The sequence below is a fragment of the Myzus persicae genome, unplaced genomic scaffold, assembly GCF_001856785.1.
Source record: "Myzus persicae strain clone G006 unplaced genomic scaffold, MPER_G0061.0, whole genome shotgun sequence".
NCBI classification, from domain to species: domain Eukaryota; kingdom Metazoa; phylum Arthropoda; class Insecta; order Hemiptera; family Aphididae; genus Myzus; species Myzus persicae.
The window spans coordinates 126965-141726 of NW_019104089.1; the positions used below are offsets into that span (position 1 = coordinate 126965).

At 27.8% G+C, this 14762-nt stretch overlaps 2 protein-coding genes across 10 annotated transcripts in view; one reads left to right on the forward strand and one right to left on the reverse strand.

Annotated features, from left to right (window-relative positions):
• The window catches only part of LOC111038566 (nuclear receptor coactivator 2-like), a 49953-nt gene extending 48345 nt beyond the window's left edge, over positions 1-1608 (forward strand). For all 9 annotated transcript variants that reach the window (XM_022321712.1, XM_022321714.1, XM_022321717.1 and 6 more), the window contains 4 exons: positions 63-294; positions 380-550; positions 621-703; positions 1099-1608. In XM_022321712.1, the coding sequence (XP_022177404.1) occupies positions 63-294; positions 380-550; positions 621-703; positions 1099-1200 (588 nt within the window). In that variant the 3' untranslated portion in view covers positions 1201-1608. The remainder of the gene's footprint in view (positions 1-62; positions 295-379; positions 551-620; positions 704-1098) is intronic.
• Positions 1609-8869: 7261 nt separating this feature from the next.
• LOC111038612 (tubulin beta chain-like) lies at positions 8870-12975 on the reverse strand. The gene is made up of 5 exons (XM_022321779.1): positions 12919-12975; positions 12495-12603; positions 12145-12340; positions 11897-12056; positions 8870-9875 (listed from the first exon to the last, which is right to left on the reverse strand). The coding sequence occupies exons 1-5, from the start codon at positions 12973-12975 to the stop codon at positions 9060-9062; spliced, it is 1338 nt and encodes a 445-aa protein (XP_022177471.1). The 3' UTR covers positions 8870-9059.
• Positions 12976-14762: the final 1787 nt, after the last annotated feature.

Genomic DNA, 14762 nt, shown 5'->3' on the forward strand with positions numbered 1-14762 from the left:
TTTAATTTATTTTTGTGTGCACATATTATAGTAGTTTAAATGATTAATTATTTTAATTTTAGATTACTGGTGGTTTCAATAACAGTTCTGTAAGACAAAATTTTATTAACCAACAGCAACAGAGTCACGGAAGTGCCACTCGTGTGTTAACGAGTCCTGTAGGTTATAATACCGAAGTACCACCTAATGCCAATTGTCAACCACAACAACAACAACAACAACAACAACAGCAGCAACAACAATTCCGGTTACCGAGGAATATAAATATGACAACTACTAGTTCACAAATCCAGGGTAAAAATGAAAACATATAATATGTTTCAAATATGTAAATTATAGTCTAATATTTCGATTGAGATTAATATTTATAATAATACAGGTGGGAATAATGGTGTCACAGAATTTACTAGAAATGAGCTACGGGCATTTGTAGGTGTTCGTAGTCAACAACAGGGAGTTACTCGATTATCTAACCAATTATTACCTGGACAAAATGTTAATCCTGCAGAACTCGATTCGTTGGGTTTAAATTTTGACATGTCTCCTACAGGTAAAAAAGAAATATAACATTTATAAATACCTATGTCATTACTTATTACTAATATTACTGCAAATTCTAGGTGGTAATGAAAGTCCCAAGTGGTCTAGTTTAAATTCAGATTTAAGTTCGTCATCACCTCAGCCCCAAGGAATGCCTGCAAGGGTGAGTTAATAGTAGTGGCGACATGAATGTGGTTATGTTTATGTAGTTGTGACATTTAAAATACGAGTAGTATGTACACCTCAATGAATTAAAGTAATTGGCAGTATTTAACAGTTATAAAATGTTTGTATTCAAAATAACTTTAACCTTTTTATTCACTATTCATTGGTAATTATTCTGTTGGTGTACTACAAAGATAAGCAAATATTAAACTTAAATTTACAGAATAATATTTGAGTTTTGGTAGTTAATAGTTCAAATTAACATAGAACATAGAGTAAGAACATCTTAGGTTGAAATAGAAAAATTATGTTGTATCATTAAAAATAAAAGTGATTTGTTTATAGATATACGCTTTTTATGAACAAATTATCATTTCTATTTTTATTTTTTAGAATCCAATCAATGACTCTCCGAGAACTAGTAGTGCAAATTCAACCACTAATGTAACAGACCAAAAATCATCTTCTCTTCTGCAAAAATTGCTTTCGGAATAAATACTTCTTTTTTACCTTATGTAAGGTAAAAGTGAGAAACATTTTGGGGTGAATTGTTTTGTTATTTTTTTCATATTATGTATTTAGTTTTTTATTTACTTATTTAATTTAGCAGTAAAAAACAATTTGGCGTTTTAACAATTTAACTATGTACAAACCTACCTACTTTACTTAAATAGGTGTACATAATATTTTTAGAATATAGGCTTTAATGTTACATGTTGTTTTATTTATTAATAAGGATAAGTTATTAATCATTGTTTTGTTTTACTTGCCAATGTAATGTTGTAAATTAGTTTTTTTTTTATTGTAGTTTAGATAACAATTTTACCTTGCTTTTTATGTTTTTTTTAATATTCGATGGAAATCAGTATTTAAGAGCAATTATTTTCAATGGAGTCCAGTTGTAGTTGGCATTTGTTCATGATTTGTTTTCAATGTTCATGTGTGCTCTTGTTATTTGTGTTAATCAAATAACATTCATCATATTCGTAAAATATAATATACAGTAATTAGAAAAAATTTCAACAAATATTCTCAATTATTTTAATTTTATCGGCACACTTAATATATATTTATTTTTTTATTATTATTATAAACACCTTTTTTTTTTTTTGTTAATTTGTCAATAGTTTTGTTAATTTTTATTGATATGTTTGATCATTAGTGCGTTTTTACAATACCAACTACAATGATCAGTTTAATGTCATTACGTTTCATACGGTGACTACATATCAACAAAATGTCTTCCTACTAATATTATTGATAGATTATAAATTAATTATTATTGATTATTATTTTTAATTATGTTTTTCTTTTTCTCTTTCCCTTTCTCTTTCATTATTGTTTTGATTTAATTATTTTCTTTGGTCTTCCTACGGTTTAATTTTCGACATTTATAACAATGTTACAATCTAAGGTTATTAAATTCATAGGTATTGTCTTTTTCAGATGCTACATCGTTGTCTGTAAAAAGTATATTATTAAAATTCATCTGAAAATAAACATTTTGAGTTAGGGTGAAAGCATTCATAACACAAATATAAACAACGGGCTCTAACTTATGATTTTAAATAACCTCGTTAAAAGTGAAATATTATTTCTTGTTAAATTAGTTTTCTTCTCCTTGTTCCTCCTAGTAAAAGATACTGGATTCCATTATTCAATCACTTGGTCAATTTCATTATTTTTACCACATGCTTATTTCTCAATCAAACTACAGTGGCAAGCAATTATGTTTTTAAGTCCTAATTGTGTTCAGCAATTTTGATTGTTCATGTAATAACATTTTAAATTATTAAATAATTAAAACACTTAAAACATTTTTTGTATTTTATTTGAACATAAATGAAAAACAATTTTGTTTGTGAAATAAATTTTAACCAAGTATCTTTTAACACGTTTTTTTAATAATAATAAGTCGTTATTTTGCTTACTATTATATTTTTATTATTATATATTATTATTTTTACTGTTGTTGTTGCGAGTTTTCTTTTTTAAGTTCCTTTTGTTATTATTTACAAATAATTTTTCTGTCTTAAAACCTAGATTTTTAGGAAGTCATGTATCATTCAGTTTTATTCCTAGGTGTACATTAATATTATTATTATTATTATTATTATTATTATTATTATTATTGCCCATTTTATTAATACAGTTAACTACAATTAGTTTAAATATTTTCAACAGTAAGCACCAAATGCTGAAATTGAATTCTTCTAGGTTATCTGGTTAATGTTGTTTAATGTTGAAATTAGTATAAATTAATACACGTTTGGTGTTATTTTTGAAAAATATATATGTAGGGTGTTATTTGCCAATTAATATTATTAAAATATTATATTATAGTTACCTATGAAATACACTCAGGTTATTGCAAAATATATATGTAATATAGGGGTGTTTGTATGTGGTTTATTATTATTATATATATAAATATATATATATTTTTTATGTATAATGTCAAGTCTAATGTGTAATGTTACACAACAATAGCCTTAGAATAATTTAGATTTATTTAATGTATAATTATATTTCTTAAATTTTTAAGCAACAATGTACATTGACCAATTTGAGTTATTATTATTAATTTTTAATTAATTATTATTTATTAAGTACTCTTAACGCAGGGAGATATGCATTGTTGACGTGAGGACGTGTGTTGAGATAGTGATTTTATTTATACACTTGTTTTATATGTAAATAATGTGAAAGTTGATACTAAATGTGAAGGTTATATGAAATTATCTCGTTTGTGATAATGAGAAAAAAATTTTTGCAATTTTTTATTCCATTATTTTTGTAACAGTTCTTAATAATTTAATTTAAAATGATATAAATGCACGTCTTTCATTTAAATGAATTAACAGTGTTATCTTTTTTGAAACATTATTTTAATTTAACGTAAAGAATAAATATTTTTATTTATTTATTTATATTTTTTCTAGTAACAAAACATGACTCAAACATTTCTCAATTCTCATGAATTTAAATTTTAAATGCAAAAAATTAATTAACTAAAAATATATTTTTAAACCTAATAATATTAACTATTTTTAATATGAAAGAGAGTAAATTTTACAATTTTATAAACAGTTAATATTTTTTTCTGAGTGTTTTGAAAAATAAGAAAATTTTAAGAATGGTAACTCACATATTTAAGTAACATTTAAATTTTATTTTTGAAAAATATGTTATCAAGTCGGCATCTTGTTTTATTATTATATAAATATATAATTTCTGATGAACTAAATTACATTTATCCTGAAGTATGTATATCTACGCATATATATTATACACAAATGTATATATTATACATACAGATATATTATTATATATACATTGTTTAAAATATATTTATTTATATACTACATATTAAATGTGAATAATTTTTTAATGTAGAACTGTATACCACAAGAATTTACTAGTTATTTTTATGGATGTAATTTTTTAATTTATATTATATGATTATTATTATTACTATGTTGCAATTGAATTTTGGTTATGTAAAGTTTTATTTTGTGGATTTATGAATGTAATAATGCAATTTTTTAATATTTTATTAAAGAAAAGTTAATACTATATTATATTTAAGTATATATGGTTATATATATACTTATAAAATTAAGATAGTAAGGATAATTAATTCCTAAATTGTATGGATAACTAGGTGTATTCCTGAATATTTTTTATGTTTTGAAAATTGATGTTTATGTCTAAATAGACTTTCTTTATACTACATGGGTTATTTAAATACATTTTCATCCCTCATTATTGTCATATCGTAAATATTATTTTAAATTTATGATGTTGTATCTTGTCATTCAAACTCCTTTTTACAGGAACTACATTGATATAAATTGGCAAATAAACATGAGTTAAAATTGTTACTCAATTTTGGTGTATGATCAACGATCAAATTGTTGTTACTTTCCACAAAACACTAAAAGCTAAATGATTAAAGTCATTAGTTTCTTACTGTCATTTAATTTATTATAAATAAATTCAAACATTGACTTGAAAGCGTTTTGGACGGGTCTGAGATGTGTTTAAAACTGACTTGTTTGGTAATTAATTTTATAATCTTTCCTTAGCAATAGCCAATTAAATATTGTTTTAAACTTGCATTACAATGAAATTTTACTATATGCATTGATTATGTAATATACAGAAAATACATCCTATTGTAATAATTGGAAGATACTAATAACTGACAGTCGCTAGGTTTGCTGCTGTAGTATCATTGTTCTTAATGCAAATGACATAGCGGCTGACAACATATTTACATTGACATACTTGTGATAAAATGAATAAATTTAGGTTGATCAATTTAATTACAAACAATATATCTCCCAATTCAGGTTACTTCAAGTAAGTGGTTAGAAGTTCTGGCCAAATATATTTTTTAACCATGCTCACCCCTTTTTTTTCTTTAATAGTACATTTAATCAAAATTCTGATTTTTGGAAGATGATTTTTTTGAAAATGTTTTTGGATCTAAATCAAAATTCTAATGCATAGTTTCTGAGTCATTAAAATGTTAAACTTAAGGTAATAATCCCTAAAAATAAAAACTATATGTAATATTAGACGTTGTATTTATTATATTTGAATCATTTTTACAAATAATTAATATTGATAAATAAATAGTAATTAGTAACTAATAACTTTTTCAAATCATCCAAGCTCCCTATCTACTTAACCCATTACCATGGACATAATATTATCCTTAATATAAGTAAAAACCTCATCTCTTGAATTTTGATTAAGATGCATCAAAATTATCAAAAAATATCTGCTTAGTAATTACAGGATCAATATTAAGTAGTTCAAAAAGTCTCAATAATTAAAAAATATATGATCTTGAAGTATATTTAAAAATTCCAAAAATCAGAATTTTAATTTATGCATAATTTAAACATAAAAATATGGTCAGAATGCTTTTAAAATCACCTTTTATATGCTGCTTGTTGTTATTATTAATATTTTTTTAAAAATATTTTAGCCCTCTGCAACAGTGTTGAATCAACTACTTAAAAGACTATCTCTCGCTTGAAGAGAATGAAGATATCTACCTATCTCATGTGCTATGTGCAGTTCTTGAATTGTAATAATAAAAGAAACTAGACTTCTAAACTTGAATAAAAAATAGCATAACTTATGAAATTAATTTAAATGATTTCATCAATTTTATAAAATAAAAATTACAAAAATATTCTATGTTCAAAAAATATTTAGTTTAAAGAATGATGGAACTTGCGTTGTAATGCACCATCATTGTAATGAAAATACTTAGAGTGAGCTCTCTAAAAATGTACAACACTTCTAGTGTGTTCTTCTAATTAAGCATTTAGGAAGGAACCTACTCCTATTTTCCTTATAGTTTGTCAAGTCCTGATTCAATTCGATTGAAAACGCAATTCGGCCGAGCAAAGATTGTACAATCCATTGTCCGATGAATGGGTACATAAACAATATTTTATTAGAAATATATATTCTCTTTATATCAGAGATTCCTACTTTCCACAGCTCGTCGCTAGAAGTAAATACGCATGGAAGGTCACATGATACGGAATAAATATATTTGTTTTTTTTTTATTTATAAAGGTTTACAGGTATAAGGTAACTTATATCGTAGCAGATCTAAAATAATTTTATTTTTTGTATAAATTATCCCAAAACATGTAAAAAAGTACCTAAATAAACCGTAGTTTATAGTCGCCGGACTCCTCGCTCGAACGTAAATAATTAAATTGATTTATTATTACATTTTGCACGGTTTATTGAAATCATAAATTAAGTGCATGGTGTGTGACTGATCAGTAATAAAAATGAGTGTACTGGTGTGTAAAAAATAGTGTGGAAACCTCTGTTGTACACATATTATACACCGGCTGGTAAACAAAAGTTGGGGCTCCCAACAATATATTGTTGTACCTATTATATCGGTAACTCAAGAAAATCATTTTTGCATATTTTCTTCTACAACGCATCTACCCAGACTAATATAATCATCGAAAAATTAGTACTTAAGTAAATAGTAAATAGTTATATGTACTATATAGTATATATACACTATACAGTACTATAGTCCTATAATATGTATAATTGTATACTTATACCTATAAAGGAGTTAGAGGTATAATTACAAAATATGTTATACAGGAAGGGTGCGAAGGGATATGAATTTTTAATAACCACCAACTTATTATTATTGTGGCGAGCTCTGCCACCAATTCCCCTTTGGTCTTGCCACTAATTTGTTTTTCAACATGGTGCATTTCAAAATAAGCGGGTAAGTGGGCAACACTATGCTGTACATTATTTAAGTCACTGTAATGGATGTGTTAAATTCAATGATATAAAATCATTGTAGGTATCTATACTTACAAAAATCGATTCTAAACAAAGACGGTCCGTCAGTCTTTAGCATCACCAAGTTTATTTTATGATATTATTGAGATTAAAATAATTTATTTTACATTAAGGAAGCTCTTCAAAAAATTGAAAATGTCCTTATAGAACTCAAAATATTTTGAAAATGTTACAACTTATAATGTATAGAAAATGATGAAATAAACACTTGGGGAAAATATCATTAAGATTAGGATATTATAGGTGATAGGAAAAAAAATGTTGTGTCAATTTGACTTTTTTTATTTGAATTTTCTACAACAGTTGAATTAAAATTAAATTTCATGTAATTTGCAAAAAAAAATGACCATTATATTCCCGGGCGGTTCCATTTTCCTCCAAAAACGAGATATCGTTTTCCTCCAAAAAAATAAAAGGTTGGTTTCCATTTTCCTCCATATTATTTTCGACTAAAGTTATGTCTATTATCCTCCAATATTTTAGCAAATATTTTTGTTGTAGTATTACGTTCCGTTTTATAAAGATAGATTAAAGCTAGAATCACATTTTGCGCTTATCGGTTAATGACTACACTCTGGTATCGGCTATCTATACCAGCTATCGATTAAGCCTAATAAAAATCCGAGGGAAGAGAAGAAGTTTCTTCGTGTTTTATTGAAGATTTTATGAGCAATATACCTAACGATAATAGAGTGAATCATTATGCTGACTATTTAACAGACACACGTACATTTCAGAAAATGCTACATTTCCACCATTTATTTGGGCAGAATCATCATCTTCGTTATTACGAACTACCAATTCATGAGAGTCATTCCATTCGCATTTTAAAAAAAATTTTTGTAAAGAAAAACCAAATATATTTATGTGGTTCAATATTGTGAAACAAATTCGAACTGATATTTATTGTAAAATAAGAAGTATTCATACTCCGAAAAAATCAAAAGACTACCGAGCAAACAAACGTCGTGAAGCAATCGACAATGCAATTATTAAATTGCCAAACGAAGACATTTCTAGGTATGTAATTACAAAAAGTAAAATAATTATTCATATTAATTGAATAAAAATAATTAAACATGTATAATTTTTTTTTTAAAACAGGTATTCATTTGTTGCTGAAATGTCATATAATTATAAAAAATATAATAATAGGTATATTCAATTCATTTTTATTTTTATTAACTATTTTATTGTTTTATTTTATTATTATTATTTTTTTTTTATTTAGAGCTTTCTGCATTATACAATTATAGCTCAAATTATTTTATTAATATTGAACATAATGACCTGACAAACATTTTTTTTTTTTTTTGCTATGAATAAATTATTTATAAAAACTATTTTATTATTTATTGGAGGAAAATAGAAAGTGGAGGAAAATGGTCAAGAATTATTTTTTATTTTTTTGGAGGAAAATGGTCAGTGAAGGAAAACGGTATCTCGTTTTTGGAGCAAAATGGATACGGCCATATTCCCCAGATCCCCCCTCCGTAATTGTGTAAAAAATGTCCGTTAACTTTAACCGGGGTTGGTAGGAACAGCCCTTAACTGTAAATATGTATAATTAAAATTCCAGAAAGTATCTAGGTATACCGGGTATGGGAATGGGTTACCTATTAAACTATGTAGGTACCTACATATTATAAATTATTAAGGATTCTCATTATAATTATAATAGCCATGTGGTAGTGGCGTTATATCATCTAATATCTACCTACTTATATGCACTTATTTTAGTTATACTTTGATCACCGGAAAAAACAATAATAATATGTTTAAACAGAATACGTTATATGGTAAGTATTATATATATTTCGTGAACGTATACAGGCACAATACACACCACATCGATGACATTATTTGATTTGTGATTACTCGCAACGAACGCTTGTGCAATTTTAAAAAAACATAATTTTTAGGTGAACGTATATACAATGTAGTAGTAATTAAAATCTATGGATAACGGCTGTGGCTGGTGAAGCTTACGCCTCTGCGTCCTCGTCGTCATCATCTCCCTCGCCATCTTCATCGACAGTCGCGTCTTGGTACTGTTGATATTCAGACACCAGATCATTCATGTTGGATTCTGCCTCGGTGAATTCCATCTCGTCCATGCCCTCACCAGTGTACCAATGCAAGAAAGCCTTGCGCCGGAACATAGATGTGAACTGCTCGGACACGCGCTTGAACATCTCCTGTATGGCTGTGGTGTTGCCGATGAACGTGGCAGACATCTTAAGGCCTCTAGGCGGTATGTCGCACACTGCGGTTTTCGTGTTGTTGGGTATCCATTCGACAAAGTAGCTGGAGTTCTTTGTCTGCACGTTGAGCATCTGCTCGTCCACCTCTTTCATGGACATGCGTCCGCGGAATATACTGGCGGCGGTCAGGTACCGGCCGTGGCGTGGGTCGCACGCTGCCATCATGTTTTTAGCGTCAAACATCTGTTGTACCAGTTCAGGGACGGTCAGTGCACGATACTGCTGGCTGCCGCGGGATGTGAGTGGTGCGAACCCGGTGATGAAGAAATGCAGACGCGGGAACGGCACCATGTTGACGGCCAACTTTCGGAGATCGGAGTTGAGCTGTCCGGGAAACCGGAAGCAAGTGGTCACGCCGCACATGGCCGCCGACACCAAATGGTTCAAGTCACCGTATGTGGGTGTGGTGAGCTTTAGAGTCCGGAAGCATATGTCGTACAGCGCTTCGTTGTCGATGCAAAACGTTTTGTCGGTGTTCTCCACCAGCTGATGTACAGATAATGTCGAGTTGTACGGTTCCACCACGGTATCTGATACCTGCGCACAAATATATCGTATAGGTAGAGACATTGGCGTAAACTGGGGGGGAGGAGGCAACTTAATTAAAAATATATTATCGAAAAGTCAATTTTAGAATGAATGGTAACATAAAAATTATTTTATCTTCTCTCATAACTCTCGAATAAAATATATAAATATTGTTTATATTATAATCAATAATCAAATTTAATTGTTTAGTACTAAATGTATTATGACATATATAACAACAATTAATAATTATACTGTTATATTATATAGTATATTTATAATGTTATGATGAATGATGTTTATCCATAGATAGAGCAAAGATTTTTATGCACAAAGAATCAGGAAGTATACAATTTAAAAAAATTGCTCACCCAATTACATTTTTTTTTTAAATAGGTATTTAATTTATTTTAATCATTTTAAGTTCTTTATTCTATTTTAAGATATACACTAAACACTTTCATCAAGCTTTTTCCATCATGGCATTTAATTTTACAAGCTACAATAAAAATATTTAGCTGAGATAATATTATATTATGCTATATTATACTATATTCTCTAATATTTAAGTTTATATATGAAATATATATTATATTATATTATTTAGGTATATCAACATAAAAAAAAATCTGTCCCCCACACATAAAAAAAATTATTTATTATAACGGTTAGGTTATATTAAAATGTACCTATTTATTTTTACATTGTACAACTATATAATTGATTTATTGGTAGATTTAAATCGATTAAAATAATCATTTATATGAAGTTTGGGGCGCCAAACTGAAAATTATTTTTATTTAAATTATCTTTTAATAAGCATTAACAATGTGTACAATTTGAAATATAAATTATCTAATGTCGTTTTAATTGAATATAATGTAAGAATAAAACAGTGTATCGATATTCGATACCTCTGGTTTTGATGTAAAAATAATGCATGGAACTATGGATCATGGAAGCATAGTAGCATACCACCGCATTTGTGTGGGTCAATAAAATATATAGATGGTCGTAATATATTTTCATATTATATTCAGCGATTTATAAATAAATTCATAAAACTAGACGATTACACCTAGATTTGTTAGAAAAACCGCGGCGGTAAAGCCCATTCGAAAATAACGCAGTCTAGAGTAAATCAAAAAGACACAATTGTCTGACACACACAATTATTTATTGTTTTTAAAGTTATGATACATACTAATTTTATTTAACTTAGATATTATTAAAAAACTTAATTTTACTACTACTCAAACTAGGCGGGGTGGGTGGGGGGGGCTTGTTAAGGGTGCCAAAACATGGTTTCGCCCAGGGCTCCAATGCTTCTTGCGCCGACTCTGCGTTCGCTCACTATCTAAAACATTATAAGACGACCAACTGTGTTTGCCTAAATTATTATCGGGCAAAACCATGTCTTAAAAGAAATATCGTGAAACATTACATTGATGTATTTTCGAATATTAATAAAAAATTGTATACAAATTACGAACTCGACGAGTACGAAGTATAAAAAAAATGTAAACATTATTATTTAACACAAAATTAACAAAATTAGCTAGATCAAATAATAGTTAAATTGTACATGAGCGAAGCAATGCAACTTGTACATTTATATTTATTAATTACTCATTAGTAATTTTTACGTGTATGTAAGTTTATTGAAATTTGCACTGCCTTACACTTATGAATAATAATATGACGGAATAACTAATGAACGTCTTTGAAATATTTTTTTTTAACGGCGGATCCGTTCTTAATAATATCGAGACTTGCATACGTAAATATATATTATATATATATTAATTTAAATTTAACAAACCTACATAATATACCCACGTTTCAAACTAAAATTTAGATAAATATATTAAAACTACTTAAAATATTTTTCTTAAAAATAAATTACAACAAGATCTTTTTTAATTTAAGTTTAGTTTTAAATTTTTAATGTACTAAAAATAATGAAATATGCATTTAAAAATAAGCACTTACGCATCAAAAATTAAAAATAATTACACATAATTTTTTACCTTTGGTGAAGGAACAATGCTGTATGTAGTCATAATACGGTCCGGATATTCCTCACGAATTTTAGATATTAAAAGTGTGCCCATCCCGGAACCCGTTCCACCGCCTAATGAATGGGTCAGTTGGAATCCTTGAAGGCAATCGCAACTTTCTGCTTCTTTCCTGAAACACGAAATATATATATACATAAAAATTGAGGGATTTAACATGGTGATCGAATAAATATGTAAAATTCTTCAAATTAAAGTACCTGACTACGTCCAAAACTGAATCGACTAACTCTGCACCTTCCGTATAATGTCCTTTGGCCCAATTATTGCCAGCTCCAGATTGTCCAAAAACAAAGTTATCTGGACGGAAAATTTGACCGAAAGGACCCGATCTCACAGAATCCATGGTACCAGGTTCCAAATCCACAAGAATTGCTCGAGGTACATACTTACCACCTAACATTACGACAAAAGTAATTGTAACATTTGTTTTTGCAATGCGCATTACATTGCAATTGTATTTGTAATAAGAAACGGCATTACGGGAAAAAAACTGTTGAACTTGTAAATAACTACGGACCCTTTGGTTAATTAATTGATTAAAATTTACCGAGAGCTTCAGTATAATAGACATTAATTCGTTCTAGTTGTAGATCAGAATCTCCATGATATGATCCGGTTGGATCAATGCCGTGTTCATCGGATATGACTTCCCAAAACTAAAAATGTTTAATACATTTGTAATATGTAATTACATAGGTACATCGTACATCGGGTGGCAGTATTGTGCTAAACAGTTCCCACCCGTTCCCGGTTTCAGAAGGAAAAAAAAAAAAAAAAAAAAAGGTACATCGTACATGTATAGCCGTAATAGATACCCATATTTAAAATATTTTTTTAAAAAAATGTTGCTTCACGGCGATGAAATGTTTGATTGTAAGTACCCCCTATATGCTTTCAAGTTTTAAAGTTATTGCTATTCTTATTTATAATCGAGTGAACCTATATAGAATGTAGGTATTTATTTATATTACCTTTGCACCGATTTGATTTCCGCATTGACCAGCTTGTAAATGACAAATTTCACGCATGATTATTAATAATTATACACCGGTAAACGAGTTAAATTTAAAAGCGAAAATATTATGTTGTTTGGAAGATTGTGAAAAATATAACTGAGCTCTTGAAACGTTTATACACTCACTAATAAACCAAAAATACATAGATACCGAGAGGCATAACAATATTCTAGTTCATCAAAATGGCCAGCTAAACATAAATGACAGATGATCGTACAAAAATCATCGATGGCATTTGTTTCCAAAGACGCTTATTAATGTATTTTGTACTGTAACTGGGGGGAAGTGTTCGGTATTTGAATTAATTATTAGTTTTTCTTATTCATAATATGACATAGGTATTTGAGACTTATTTTGAGATGACATGAACAAAGTATAGATAAAATTGAAAAAATTAAACAACTAATTAAACAATTAATACAATATAAGTAAATAGGTAATACATAATAGTTTAAATAATTATAACAATAACATCAATATACTAGTAATATTTCATACAATATTCAAGCCATTTTACCGCAGCTGGTCCACCTTTGTGTAGTTTTGATAATCCTTTTTCAAACATTTTATGCTAGGACACGTCTTAACTGTATGTTAAGTTGTCTACACATTCACAAAGTGGAAAGTCTGCCATGCCCCATTTATGAAGTGCAACTTAGAATTCTTATTAGATTGAGCGTTTGCAGACCATCAAATAGAAAAATATTGGAGATAATATTTATGTGTAGCATACTTACATTTTAATAGTGTTGGTAAATAAAAACTTCTTTGGTTTGTTTACAGCTTAAGATTTTTGAATTTTTAAAATTTTTAAAAATATAAATAAACAAAGTTTTTTTAATAGATATTTTAAATTCAAATTTGATCGAAATTAGATGTTTAAACGAATAATAACGGTACACAAAATATGCACAATGCCATTTTCAAATGCAATATTATTATAGCTAACCTACTGGTTACTGCATTACTAATGTCTAGAGCTAGGATTTTGGTGACTTCGCTTTTTTTTTCTTTAAGTGCATAAAGTTTTAACCAAACATTAAATTTGTTTCGTGATTGTGAAAATTTAGAATGTGTAATTTTTATTTTGCATTTTTTGTGTTGAACACATTTTATTGCATATTTAAGATCATTTTTACAAATATTACATTCATTTTGTGTATTCAAACTAATTTTTGTTTATTTTAAGTTTTTTAATATGTGTTGTATAGGTAATCTCAATTGAGATTGAGCTAATTGCAATTTGTACCTATAGTACCCTTATAAAAATAGTACCTTTGAACTTATATCGACAACATACCATAATATTATCGCTGTTAACCCGTTTTCGATAAAATTATTGTCACCTGTCGGTGAGTCGGAAAAATAGAAACTATATAAATAAAATAATATTAAAAATATTTTAAAACTGGTATATTTGTCGGCAAACTGAGTTGCCGGCGAATTGGGATTTGGGATTCGGCAAAGTGGGTTTGAATCAAAAAAGTTACATAATTAATTTAACTCACAAGTCAACTCAAATTTGAATATATTAATTTTTTAATTTACATCTTAAAATAAACTTTTACCTTTTTTATGTAGTAAGAAAATTGAATAAATCATAGTTAATAATAATATTTATTTTGAAATTAAATTTTTTCGCTCATCTAAGTATACTTATTTTGGTCATTTTTTAGAGTTTGTTGGTCAATTTTGCATATTTTTTCAGTGCATTTTTGTGCATTTTTTAGGTCATTAAAATCCTAGCTCTACTAATATTTAATAGTAGTATAAATTAATTTTATAACAATAAAAATATC